We start from the raw sequence: 13833 nt of genomic DNA, 5'->3' as shown, positions 1-13833 counted from the left end.
TCTGAAAGAGAAATATGAGCTTTTATGCAAATATATATGGAACAGTATAACACACCTTTCAGAGAATACTGTGTACTATAAACTAAAGTTTCCCTCTTGCAAAAAAAATAAGGTAATCTCTTTAGTTTGCTTCCTCTCACCCTCCCCCCACTTCTTAAGGCAAGCAAATGGCACAATACACTCTTGGTAAACTAGATTCAAGGACAAGATAACAGGTTGGATCCCATGGAAGGTTTCTGCTAATGGAAGGAGACATGATCTGACTGTCTACTCATGCTTCCCCCCGTTCCCCCGAACAACATTTCTGAGATCATTTTTAGGCTGCAGCAGACACAAGAAGTGAAGAATTCCCATTTCTGGTGTTGGAAATCCCTTCCAACAACAGGTTTATCAAGGGATCCAAGTCAGTAGATAATATACGTTTCTTATGAGTGTGGCACACAAGTCTGAAAGATCGATTTTTTAAAACGCTTGAATGGCACACTTTAATTTAATTATTTTATTAAAATAAGATAATCAGAAGAACCTTGGTTTACAATAAATGCTTCTTTCTTAGGAGCAATAAAAACAAAATTAAAACCCAAATCAGCATGAGAAAAACCTGCATACGCCAGAAGTTTCTTTATATAGTGCATCTCAGAAAACCATTTCAAACAGATTGCTTTTGCAGAAATATATTGACAATATTACTTATTTGCCTCTTCTTCTTTCCCATACTACAGTTCCTCATGGACACTCTAGGGCGCTGCAAGAATTGAGTCCGAAGTACACAAATAAGCCTTTTTTGTTATTGAAAGATGATTGCAGCATATTGTGCTACCTTCCTTCTCTGAGCAGTACTAGTTAGAATATATTCTCACCTTAACAAAAAGTGTGTTTTCTTCCATGTGAAACACCATGTGTGTTGATTTAGTGTTGGTGTTTAAAGTTTCATTACCTTGAGAAATATGCTGTAGGAGAAATGTTGCTGAGTGAGCATTCCCTTTTCTCTTGTCTTCTTGTAGGTCGCCATTTCAGTTAAAATCCCTCCAGCTTGAACGGCAAAGGCTATCAGAACAGCAGCACCATCTGTATTGAGTTTGCTCAAATGCTAAGCCATTATTGCTGCTACACAAATATAACAGTTTATTTAGCAGAATGGAAAAGTCAAAACCTGCTGAAGTAGTACTTTTTTGCATGGGAAAAATAAGGCTCAAGTGCATCTATAAAAAATAGTAATAGGCCTTCTTGTATACAGTTTGTTAACTATTTCAATAACCGTAGAAAAAGGCAACATGGAATATTGTCCCTGTAGGATCAGAACGGTAAAAATTCATAGCAGCTCATTCTTAAAACTGGCATCCAGCTGAATCCCACGCTGGCAATGCAGTCCTGTAGACCCGGGGCATTGAAAGCCCAACTGCTATAACAGTTACTGAGAAGAGCAATGAGGCAGTGCACGCTGATCTCCTAAAATACAGGTAGCTTTGTCGATGTCAATGTGCATGAATTTATATCCTGTGTGTGGGTTGCACGATGCAGAGAAGGTTCTGAAGCACTTCGGTTTATTTTGGGTAAAGAATGCTGCAGTAATTCAATGGAAGACAGTATCTAAGAGGAGATGAGAAAAAAAGTAAATGTTAAAAAACAGCCACTGTCTGACCAACTGCAAATCCAGGAAGGCAGGGTATTTGAATATTAAGCAGCTCAGTTGTGGGAAGTAAAACTCCACTAAAATACTTGCATTTGTACATCACAGGGAATATAAGTTGTTTCAAACCAGAAATCCTTAATATGCTCCATGAGTATGGGGGAAGCAACAAGTCCACAAAAAGATACACATGCACAATCTCATCTTACTATCAGGGTCTGTGGTACAGGAATACCATTAAGGTCACTCCTTGGGCTTGTATACTTCAAACTCCTACTAAGTACTGCTTGCACAAAATACAGATCCTTCCAGCAGGAGATGGCTAAGAAAGGACAAAGTTTTTGGTTTTGGTCTGTGGTTCTTGTACACAATTCACACCACTGAATCAAAGCAGAAATCAGACACAAATCAGGATACGCATCAATCCAAGTATTTTGACCAAGTAATGTAGGTTTTTAGAGAAATAGAAATACTTTAAATGTATTGTCTCATGTTTAAATAAAATATCTGTCATAACATTATTAGGAAAAACTACATTGAACTCTGAATAAATAGTGAATTTCCCATGGTTTTCTGAAGGCAGTGGTATCTCTTGAGAATAAGAAAATGTGTTTACAACTTAACACCAATGGATATTTCCCAAAAGAAATTCAACTTCAAAATTCCATTTGGGAAGCAGATATATATTTCTAAGTTGTTCCCTAGTTTGAGACATGAGTTGACCATTGTACCGCACTACTAGTATCAGCCATTTTTCTCTGCCTTGCTCAACTTAAGTTTATAGAAGTTTTACAAATGAACTGCATTCTTACCTGTGGAAAAAGAGGTCTTTCTTCCCTTACTTTCTTCAAACAATCTGCTACAAGTCTCTTCATTGCTTTGGGGCAATTTTTGTATAACTTGCTGAGGTCTGGAGATGCATAACCTCGACCAACCATAAAAATTATCTAAGAAGAGGCAAACATACCTTTGTTAGACAAAAGCGTTAAACATAACAATGCTTTGAAAGTAGACAGTTCTCTTTCTCTAACCTAGGACCGAATGCAGAAACATAAAAAGCAGATTGTTCACCTAACTGAGTTTCAAGCTGAACAGAATGGTTCTGTCACCCACTGCCAGCCAGCACAATTCATTTCCCAGATTCAACATAATATATGAACATATGAACATAAATATGCATATGAAAATCTTTTCAAAGAGATTCTGCTACTGTTTTGTGTACCTCCTTGTGGACTGGAGCCAGTGTCATGCATGGGCCACTTTGCCTAATTTGTTACAGTCCCTTGTTAATACCAATGTCTCTATACTTTTAAAGATAAACCACTTACAGTAAATAAAAAATGTGCAACCTATTGGTGTTGCTTAGATCTACACATTTCTTCAAAGGAGAGCTCCAAGCCAAAAACTATCTAAAAGGCTAGCGAAAGATAAGACTATCTAAAGGCAATTCAAGAAATCAAGAGAGCATAGGAAGCTGCAGGGAGCAAGATCACTCAGATTCTCTGAAGAGAAGTCAGAAGTTTGGGTTTTTTAAAAAAGAAAGAGGCTCCTGCTCACCAGGGCAATAAGAATCAGCTAGAAAATGCAGAGAACCAAGGAAGTGGAGCAGAGCACAGCCGCAGTAGCTTCTTTGGCAGCAATAGTGAAGAAGTTGACAGCAGCAGAGCGAAAGAAAGAAGGAAGCAAAAGAAATTTGCTTCCCCAGTGGAACCCCAGCGATGGATCTATTAGTGTTGCCATGAAACTGTCAAGTGAGATTTCTGTTAAGATTTCATGATCCCAGGGCAGAGGGTGAAGATGCACTGTCTCAGCCCTGGTCCAAGGGGTTGCTGTATGCCTTTCCCCCCATGCCCCTCATCAGCAGGATCAGGAGGGAAGAGCGGAGGTGATATTCGTGGCCTGCTTCTGGCCGAGACATCCATGGTTCTTGGATCTAGTACAGATGTAAAGTATGCCACTCTGGAGTCTGCCAGCCAGATAAGACCTCCTGCATCAGGGTCCAATACTGCACCCAGACCTAGCTTGGTTACAGATGACAGCCTGGAGAAAGGGCAGAATTAGAAGTGCAGGTCTTCTCTAGTGAAATAGTGGATACTATGCTCCAGTTGAGAAAACCAACTACAAGATGCATATATAGCTACACATGGATAACATTCAGGAAGTGGACTAACAAGAATCTGTACCCACTATACCCTTCCTACAGGAACATTGTGGCTTTCCTCTATGACAGCTGGAAGCAGGGCTTCAAACCCAACACGTTAAAGAGACAGGTCACGGCACTTGACTCTGTCCTCTACTTCAGAGGCTCAAGAACCTGTCCACAAGCAAACATGTGAAATGCTTCATAATGGGAACAAGGCAGCTGGCACTCCTGGTCAGGCATAGGTTCCCCATTTGGAGCCTCACAACGGTCTTGTGAGTGATCACAAAACCACCATTCAAACTGCTAAAATTGGTGGAATTCAAGTTCCTGTCATGAAAGGTGGCCGTCTTGGTGGCAGTAATGTTCACGAGGAGGGTGTCGGATATATCTGCATTATCCTGTAGAAGGGAACTATGTCTCTTCCAGAAGGACTCAGTGACTGAGAACAGACCCATCATTTGTACCCAAGATTAATTTAGCATTCCACATAAATCAGACACTAATACCACCATGTTCTGCCCAAAATGAGACCATCCAAAAGAAAAAGACTGCACAGACTAGACATGCACAGGGCACTTCACATCTACCTGGACAGAACAGCACCATTCAGACTTTCAGACTCCTTGTTTATATGTCCCACAGAATCTGGGGGAAAGGATCACAAAATCCACCATCACTTTCTAGGTCAAGCAGTACATATTCAAGGCACAGGGCTTGGGGCACCCAGCAGGATCACTGCACATTCAATAAGAGCAGCAGCAACCTCATCAGCCTTCTCCACAAGGAGAAGGAAATCTGCAGGGCTGCCACATGGGCATCCTTCTCCACCCCATCATGCACTACAGAATTGACCAGGTGACCTCAGCAGACAAGACCTTTGGCAGGAGGGTTCTACAGCAGGTGGTGGAGCCATAACCATGAAGAGAGACCCCACCTGGAAATACAGGTTGGGTAAAGCTAACTGGCTTGGATGACTTCCCCCACTGAAGGAGAATGAAACACTGGAACTCTCCTGAAGGTTTCTTCTCTTCAGTGGGGCAAAGTCATCCACTTCCCCCTCACCCCCCCCCAAAAAAAAACACAGAAAAAGAAAGGAAGAAAGAGAAGAGAAGAGAGAGAGAACTTCAAGACAGCAGCAAAAGAAGCGCAAAATGCACAGGTGAAGAGCGCACGCAAAAGGTCTTGGAAATACCTGGAGGGTCAGCCTACAATCACTTCAACAGGCAGCCACGCAAAATTTGGATAGCCCTATCTGAGCAAGCAGAGGCATGACCTAACCAGCTTGGATGACTTCACCTCACTGAAATGAAGAAACCTTCTGATGAGTTCCAACGTTTAGTTTTAGAGGTACAAATGCCTATGGATGTCCCATTCAGGAACCACAGCTAACAGTACTTGATAGATGCATATTCCATTATTTTTTCTAATAAAAAGCCATTTGAGGCAGATACCACTACCACATTTTGTGATTATAAATTCCATATATTAATTACATATCTGCCTTGAACAGGCCTCTGAAAAGGCGGCATTTAAGTTTTATAAGTAAATATAAAGTGGTACTTCATTCTGTCAACTTATTACTAATCAGCTTGAATGGGTATCCTGTGTTCTAGGAATTAAACATTCTCACTCTCCCTACACCGTATGTCATAAACTTTAAGGAAGATATTCCATTATGAATTCAGTTGCCCTTGTCCAATTCCATAATTTTCTTTTTGAAATGAAATCACCAGAATGGCACACAAGTATTTTAAAGTATGGCTTCATCATGTTTATATTGTAGCACCATGATATTTCTTCCCTAGTTATTCTCAAAACTGAGGCTAACTAAGCAATGAACAGAGAAAAGCAGCTTTGGAAACAGTGAAAATACAGTTCCCAGCTCTGTATTAATCTTTAGGCACAAAACAGGACTGATTCTAAGGCTCATGACCCTCCAGCAGCCCAAGATAAAAACATTTGCTCATGATCCAGTAGGATTCCTACAGAAAAAATTAAGACTTGCATAATGTTCCTAAGAGGCCCATGCCGTGTGTTAACAATATATCAGCATGACTAGACTGTAACAACATCATCTTAGCATTAATTTCCTCAGACTCAGAGTTCTTCACTTGTGAACTAACCATGGCACAATTCAAAGACAAAGCAAATCATGATTTGGTATTACATGACTAAGCCTAAGGGATATTTTTGTTCTCACACATGGTTCAATAATGAAACATTTCTTCTTTATTTGCTTCATACGCACACTATATTTCTCCCTAACGGGGACCAGAAGTGGCTTACAACATCTTTCTCCATTTTATCCTCACAACAATTCTGCGAGGGAGATTCAGCTTAGAGTGTATGATTGGCCCAAGGTCACCAAGCAAGTTTCCATGGCAGAATGGAAATTCAAATGTGGGTCTCCCAGATCCCAGTCCAACAGTCCAAACACTATACTTGGCACTGCATGGCATTGCTATGCTGTTGTCTACGAAACTTGGTTTAATTCTAGTTTAAAATCTTGATCTCTAGAAAATGTTAATTGGGCTGTTAAATGTGTTCTCTGAACACCAAAGAAATTCAATCTGATTATTCTGACAAGCCCCTGAGTTGGGTCTGTTATAGGGCCCAGCTATAATGACAGAAATAATCTTTTACAAAGCATTCCGTAGAAATTATTTTCTCACCTGGTCTCTGTTGTTAATATGGGAATATGGTAATTCTCCTGTCATCAATTCATACAGTACTATTCCATAAGAATAGACATCAGACTGGAAACTAAATGGATTACTATCTTGCATTCGGATCACTTCTGGTGCCTTTAGGAAAACAAAAGGAGGTTACAAATTGGTACCTGGGGGGGGGACTTTATAACATAGTCAGTGACCATAATTTAATCTAAGAGTCAAGACAATCAATCAAGTTCTTAATATTATAGTGCAGGCTTTTTTATATCACACAGAAGTAATCTTCAGTTTTACCTTCAAGATGTTACAGGAGAAGAAATGGTTTGAAGAAGGAAATAAACTTTTTGAAATATGTCAAGCAGCAACCTCCAAGAGCAGAGTGGCCAAGAAATAATACTGAAATAGGTGCCATGCTCAATCACAGTTCTACTGCATGATCTTAACCAGTCATTCTCAGGGCTGCTTCACACATTATGAGAATGAGCAAGTATTATCTGTATACTGTATACAGTATACAAAGTTATTTTTCATTCTATCTACTCACCTGAGCAGCAAGCAGAACACATGTAGTCAAACACACACACACTAGTTTTCCCCCCCTTCCTCACATGTAACAGCTACAAAGTATACAACTCTAAGGAAGCAGTCCTACACTGCTCTGCTCATCTATTCAAAGGGGCTTGATCTCACGAAAATGCTCTTAGGCTTGCACTGTAACACACCCTACTACATAGTGATTCAAGCATCAATGATATAAGACAGTAAATCACACTATGCATGAAAAAGATTAAAAACAATAATGGCCTATGATCTGTTTCTGTTCCAAGTGGCATGCATTCTACCTTACACTGGAGGAAGGCTTCAAAGTTTGCTCAGTACAACAGATGCCAAGAGCAGGTCAATTATAAATATTTCACTACACACAAGCTTCTTACCATCCAGAGAACAGATCCAGTAGGCTGTTCCACCTGCTGAGAACCACTCCATCTGGATTTTACTGTTGCTAACCCAAAGTCTCCTATCTTTACTGTACGATCTTCATGAAGAAATATATCTACACAATTGTTAAGGCACACAACTGGGCAATAATTCATGTTATCATATGCTGTATTCAGGTCAACATTTTCAAATAAGACAGTTACACAGTTTATTATGTACAGCAATTAAAGCATTTTAAGTAGCTTGTAAATACTCAATATTAACAAAAGTAAGATGCCATAGTCCACCTAGGCTTCCCTCTTTATATCTTTCTCCAGATTATGTGGCATTATCAGATCCAAGTCTCATCTCACAGATAGAAAAGGCATGCTTGTGCAATCCCTTTAATAGCTCAGTGATTTATCACAGGCATCTTATATATTATGAATCAAATTTTAAAAATGTTTTGTCTTTTGAAATTAGTCAGCTTTTAAGCAGCAGATGTTTCTACTCTAAGTTTACTAGCACTTTCACACACACTGAATAATGTACTTTCAATCAACTTTGCAATTAGATTTTACTATGTGAACTGGCAAAACCCCCTTGCAAATGACTGCTAAAGTGGATTGGAAGTGCATTATTTAAAATATATGAAAGTGCCCTGGAAAGGTGATGCAAACAGAAGTATCTGTCAATATAGCATTATAGGGCAGAAACTGATCTCACCAGATCGCAGCATACTGTGACTGCCCAGCTTATTTCCCATATGAATATGAATCAAATGAAAAGAGGCAAGCAGAATTCCACTGAGTAACAAAAGGATACTATTTGATTTCATGTCTCTGTGTATTATATTCTTTGCATGCAAGTAGCTGTAAAAGAATTTGATCAATATAAATTGGAATATATTTACAAGGAAAAAAGATCATAGGTAGATTACAAAGACATTTGTTGCCAAAATTTTTCCTCAATTATACAAAATTTAAATTTCATATTTGATATATAGTCTCCACTCAATTTAGAGGGACTATTCTACCAATCCAGAATGAAATTGTATTTCTGAACCTCTAAAAGATATTTTAAACATCTTTTTCCCTGTCCAGTTTCTGTTACTTTAGCAGGAAGACTATCTGCCAAGTTTTTAGACCACACTTGTTTGATTTTCATCTGCAAATTTTTCTAAAGTTTTCAAAATAGCTCCTAGATGTCCACAAATGTCTGTTTGGCAAAAGCCTTACATTTAGTTCAATTACTGCGTATAGTATGGAGGGAGGGGGCATTTTCCACAACAGCAGTTATTTTCTCCTTTCTTTACCTTGCTAAATTGGGACATTGTAGCATACTACTCACTCCATTCCTTGTGCAGTCTGTCTTGCAATATCAATACGCTGTAACATCTGAAACTTAGTCTCCTGAACATGCAGGTGCTTGTACAGACTACTCCCCTCACACCACTGTGTGACAATGGCCAGATTATCTTTTGTCATGTAGCCCATAAACAGCAAAATATTAACATGCCGGGTTTTCCTGGTAGAAATAAAGGAATGAATGTTGTCAGATGAACCTTTAAAGAGCCATAACATTTACCATCTGAGTTAGTGAAGCTTACCAAAATGTCCAGTCCTATATAGTTACATAAAATCACAAGTCCACTATTTTATATTTATACATCGGCACTTGGATCAAAGCAAAAAGAAATCTAGCAGGGATTCTAAGCAGGAAAAACTGTGCAGCTAAAATCCAAAGGCCTTTCAGCCTCCCCTTTTTAGGTGGAACCTTTTTGAAAATCCTTTGCATCAGCCACCTATGAGGTACAAAGAAACACAGAGAAACCATTTTGGATCCCAGCCGGCAGCTCTGAGGACTAGCAAGCACTCAACTTGCAAAGCACCAAGGATCAATTAAATACTAAGTATTCCTGGCTGCAGTCTGGAACACAAAAGATCCAGTATGGCAACCCAATAGTCTTTCAATTCTGCTTCTATTTACTGTCCGCAGGATGTCAAGCAACAAAGTTCTACAGCAAACATGATCAGCTGTGGGCAATTAGCCACTGCAGGAAAAAACAAAGATCACTGTGATAAAGGTGCTAGGTGAGTATTTAGCTACTGTGTTGATTTACCTTAGTACAGCAACTTCATTTCTAAATGCTTGAAACTGTTCTGGGGTTGGATCTACAACCTTTAATATCTTCACTGCTACATCACCTGTAAGCATAATGTAAAAATGTTAATTTTAACTCCCAAGGTAGATGTCACATGCATAACACGTAAGAAAAAGCACTTCCTTCTAGTAAACTCTGCTGCAAGTAACCAGGAAACAAATCAAAATATGACCATACTCTGTCCCCTCATTTTTGAAACTGTAAATGACTAACCTTGTACTCAGCCTTGTACAGGATTCCAGAAGTATTCTACTAATCCTACACACCTAAGCATTCTCTGTTTGGTAACAGCAGCACATCCCTCCCAAAGTCCTGCGAAAAACCACTTCTGGAAATAGGTAACATTCAAAAGGACTTTTTCAATGGTATAAGAGGCAATGGGGTGGTGTTGCTGTTTTTCTAAAAAAATTAAAATTCTGCAAAGCCTATTCGAACTCTTCAGGGGCACCTAAGTAGTTCTCTGGATACCAGCCACTGTTCTAAGCCCTGTATTCTTAGAAATACTTCTAGACTTGACAGGATCAAACAGCTGTTTCTTACATCATACTCTGAACCAGTGCAGTTTATAGAATGTGTTTGTCTAGGTCAGAAAGACACTAGTTTAAATTCCTTCTGCCATGAAGATCACAGAATGACCTTGGCCAAGTCATTTGCTCAGCCTTGACCTATATTAGGTTTGTTTTAAAGACAAATAGGGAGGAAACAGAGCCACGTATAGTGCCCTAAACTCACTGGAAGAAGGATGAAATAAAAATGCATCTATATCGAGAGAACAGGCAGACTAAAATTTTGAAGAACATAAAAAAATGCAGTGATACAAAGACATCTATTCTAACTAATGCACAACTGAAAACACTGGTTTGCCTGCCTTTGAAAAAAAATGCTTAGGTTTATACATGTGATAAAGTCAAATATTATGTTCACATGCATTCTCTCTGTGATGGCTCTCAACTTGTGGAACAGCCTGCTTGAGAAACTGAAGAATGCTCCCACACTCCTATCATTCTGCTGAATGTGCAAAACAGTAGTGTTCAGGAGGGCATTTTTATGAAGTGATGAGAAAACACGTGTCTTCTATGCAGGCACAAATGGGTCTGCCCTGATGCAGGTGCTGCCGTGGAAGAGAGAAATTCACAAGTTTCTAGAAAGCTCCTAAATGTGCACTCCCTCTCCCCACCAGCAGAGGCCTGTTTCTTCCCCATTGAGTCATAAGAACATAAGAGAAGCCATGTTGGATCAGGCCAATGGCCCATCCAGTCCAACACTCTGTGTCACACAGTGGCCAATATATGTGTGCGCGTGTGTGTATACACACACACACACACACATATATACTGTGGCTAATAGCCACTGATGGACCTCTGCTCCATATTTTTATCCAATCCCCTCTTAAAGCTGGCTATGCTTGTAGCTGCCACCACTTCCTGTGGCAGTGAATTCCACATGTTAATCACCCTTTGGGTGAAGAAGTACTTCCTATTATCCATTTTAACCTGACTGCTCAGCAATTTCACTGAATGCCCACGAGTTCTTGTATTGTGAGAAAGGGAGAAAAGTACTTTCTCTACTTTCTCCATCAGTGAGTCATGTAATGGAGAGGGAAGGAGTGGTCTTTCCTTAGTTCTCCCTTCACTGGAGTACAGAAGAACACATGACAGTGCCAGCCCACAGCAGGGAAAGGAGGGAGGGATCTGTGCCTGCACAAAATACACTTGATGAACATCAGTTACAGGAAGTGCAACCAGGTTTTCATCACTGTGTCTTCTGTGCAGTCCCACATGGCAGAACAGCAAGCTCACCTACCATGGAGGAGGGTGTGGGATGATCATCTGAATGACTACAATACTGCTTTACACCCACTTCTCTCTTGGAGTCAATGTCAATTGAATCATGTTTGATGACTGTGGATGCAGAAGATCATACTGCTTTGCAGGTCTCTCATATGTTGATACTGCTGCAGAATGCTGCAAATGTTGCCTGTGTTCTTGCTTAATGAGCTTTCACCGGAAAGGGCACTCCACCTTAGCTGTGTTATACACTAAGGTAACAGCTGAAGTGACCCATCTAGAGAGTGTGCCAACACAGACTTCCCCTTATTGACACCTTTGAAACATACGAAGAGTTTGTCAACTTTTCTAAATTTATAAGTGTTATTTAAATAAAGTAACAATGCTCTTCTTAAATCCAGACTATGCAAGGCTTGTTCTGCTGGTGACTGGCTCTCGGAAAAAAAGCTGATAGAAGAATGTCCTGTGCCGTATGAAACTCTGAAACAGTTTTTGGTAAAAAGTCCAGGCTTGAACACAACATCAGTTTGTCTCTATGGAATCTGAGAAAATAGGGGGTGGGGTTTTTAGCATCTTGATGTTCTTAACTACCCACTACCACCCTCCTGGCTGAGGAGATTGCTACTAGAGATGCAGTCTTGTAGGGGAGTAAAGATAAGTCACACATAACCATTGATTCAAACGGTTTATGCACAAACTGGGAGAAAACAAGGAATAGGCCCCATAGGGGGTTTAACTGGTGTATATAGGTTATAGAGCCTTAAGAAACCACCAGTCTCACGTCTATGCCTATATGAAACATGGAAATGGCTGCTAAATGCACCTTTAGTGAGAATGTAGAGAACCTTAGTCCTTCAGGTAGAGAAAGTATTCAAAAATCTCAGAAAGTCAACAACTATCTGGCCTAATACACCTGACGCCCAGGTTACAAACTGGTGCCACTTAGACTAATAGGATTTTCTGATGGAGGGTTTGTGTGAGGATTATAGCACCTCAGTGACCCTTCTAGACTACAGGTCTACAGCGAAAGTAACCATATGGTGAGATGCAACGTGCTTCTGTCATGATGGAGGATCAGGCCCATGGAAATGAGTACCTTGGCCATTCTAATCAGCTGTTCTGAATTCAGGTGTGGATCTTTCATTGGTAACACTGGAGTCAGATCCCTAACCTTGTCAGGAGGCAGGTGCAGTCAGACTTGATGTCCAGTGCAGGATTGTGCAATCTGTCAGTATCCAGAGCTATGGGATGAGCCCCAAGGTTCATCTTGATGATCATCATTGGTGGACAAGCTGTGAGACGTATGGTGAGGTGAAGCTGAAGAAGGAAGATGCCAGCCTGTGACTGGAAACTCCATGGTAGAGGAGCCCATAGAGGTACATTGCCCATTAAGGGTGAGGAGCACAATGTCCCATTCGGGGAGTGTCCCTGGACCAAGAAGGAACTTCAGACTTTGAGAGTTTTGGTTAGGAACTCTTTGCTACTGATGGAATTTCTATGATGTCATCTTCAGATTACTGTTCCTCAGTGTGGCCCAAAGATGTTGATGGTGTCCCAAGCTTTTCCATCTGAATTCCCTCTAGTGATTCACTTCTGTGTCATGGAACTGTGTCTCAAATTGATGGCCACCTTCAACATCAAGATAAAACTGACCTCCAAGGTGATGTTAGTGAAGTTGTTTGGCATCAAGGAGTACTTCATGACTGACAAGGTGGCGATGTCGAAGCGTCAGTCAGAATGGAAAGTTGTTAGTCACATGGAAATGGAGACTGTTGAAGTTGTGATGACGAACCCTGACATTGATGAATCTATGGCAATCGGCAAAGAGCCAGAGAGGATCTTGGCAAACTCACAGCCATGTTTAGTCTTCTTTTTGGCTTTTTCACTGACACCGCTTTTAGCGTGGCTTTAGCTGAGGGCTGGCAGAATACAGGCCATGGATGAGGGGCAAGAACTCATCTCCAAAATACCTGACTTTTTCAGTGGGACTTCAAGGGATTTTGTCCGCAGTGTAAGGCGGGGGTTCCCAAACCCCGGGTTGGGGATTGGTCCCGGTCTGTGGCCTGTTTGTGACCGGCCACCACTCCCTGCCCCCTGACAAACCCCCCCCCCGCTGCTGTCCCCTGCTCGCGCAGCGCGGCAACGAGCTGCTCAGTCACGCCCCCCCCCCAGCACAACGAGGCTCAGCTGCTGCCACCGCCTGTTCCCTCCCTTCCTTTCCCCAGTGCCAAACTCCATCCCCCCCTTCTCCTCCACCCGGGCAATCAGAGGAAGCTCAGAGGCCCTACCCACGTCGACGTTGTTGGAAAAGCAGGCTGGAGGAGGAGGAGTTTCACCTCTCCCTCACTTCCTTCAATGAGATTCAAATCAGCCCAGCCCTGCCAAAGCTGCCCGAGCCTCCTCGCAGTGTCCCTCTGATCCCGCGGGGGGGGGGGCAGAGAGGGGAGGGCCTCTTTGTCAGAGAGTCTTTTCTTTTGCCTCTCTCTGTCTGTCTCTCTCTCTTTCTCTCTCTCTCTCTG

At 41.2% G+C, this 13833-nt stretch overlaps 1 protein-coding gene across 6 annotated transcripts in view; it reads right to left on the bottom strand.

The window, feature by feature from the left end:
• Positions 1 to 484: 484 nt before the first annotated feature.
• The window catches only part of RAF1 (Raf-1 proto-oncogene, serine/threonine kinase), a 50382-nt gene continuing 37033 nt past the window's right edge, over positions 485 to 13833 (bottom strand). For all 6 annotated transcript variants that reach the window (XM_060239855.1, XM_060239858.1, XM_060239856.1 and 3 more), the window contains 7 exons: positions 9486 to 9570; positions 8714 to 8890; positions 8189 to 8235; positions 7381 to 7499; positions 6446 to 6577; positions 2443 to 2577; positions 485 to 1590 (listed from right to left, as the gene is read on the bottom strand). In XM_060239855.1, the coding sequence (XP_060095838.1) occupies positions 1450 to 1590; positions 2443 to 2577; positions 6446 to 6577; positions 7381 to 7499; positions 8189 to 8235; positions 8714 to 8890; positions 9486 to 9570 (836 nt within the window). In that variant the 3' untranslated portion in view covers positions 485 to 1449. The remainder of the gene's footprint in view (positions 1591 to 2442; positions 2578 to 6445; positions 6578 to 7380; positions 7500 to 8188; positions 8236 to 8713; positions 8891 to 9485; positions 9571 to 13833) is intronic.

Source organism: Heteronotia binoei, chromosome 5, assembly GCF_032191835.1.
Source record: "Heteronotia binoei isolate CCM8104 ecotype False Entrance Well chromosome 5, APGP_CSIRO_Hbin_v1, whole genome shotgun sequence".
In the NCBI taxonomy this organism is placed as follows: Eukaryota; Metazoa; Chordata; class Lepidosauria; order Squamata; family Gekkonidae; genus Heteronotia; species Heteronotia binoei.
Note: the sequence above shows the minus strand (reverse complement) of the source record. Positions and strands in the feature narration are given on the sequence as shown.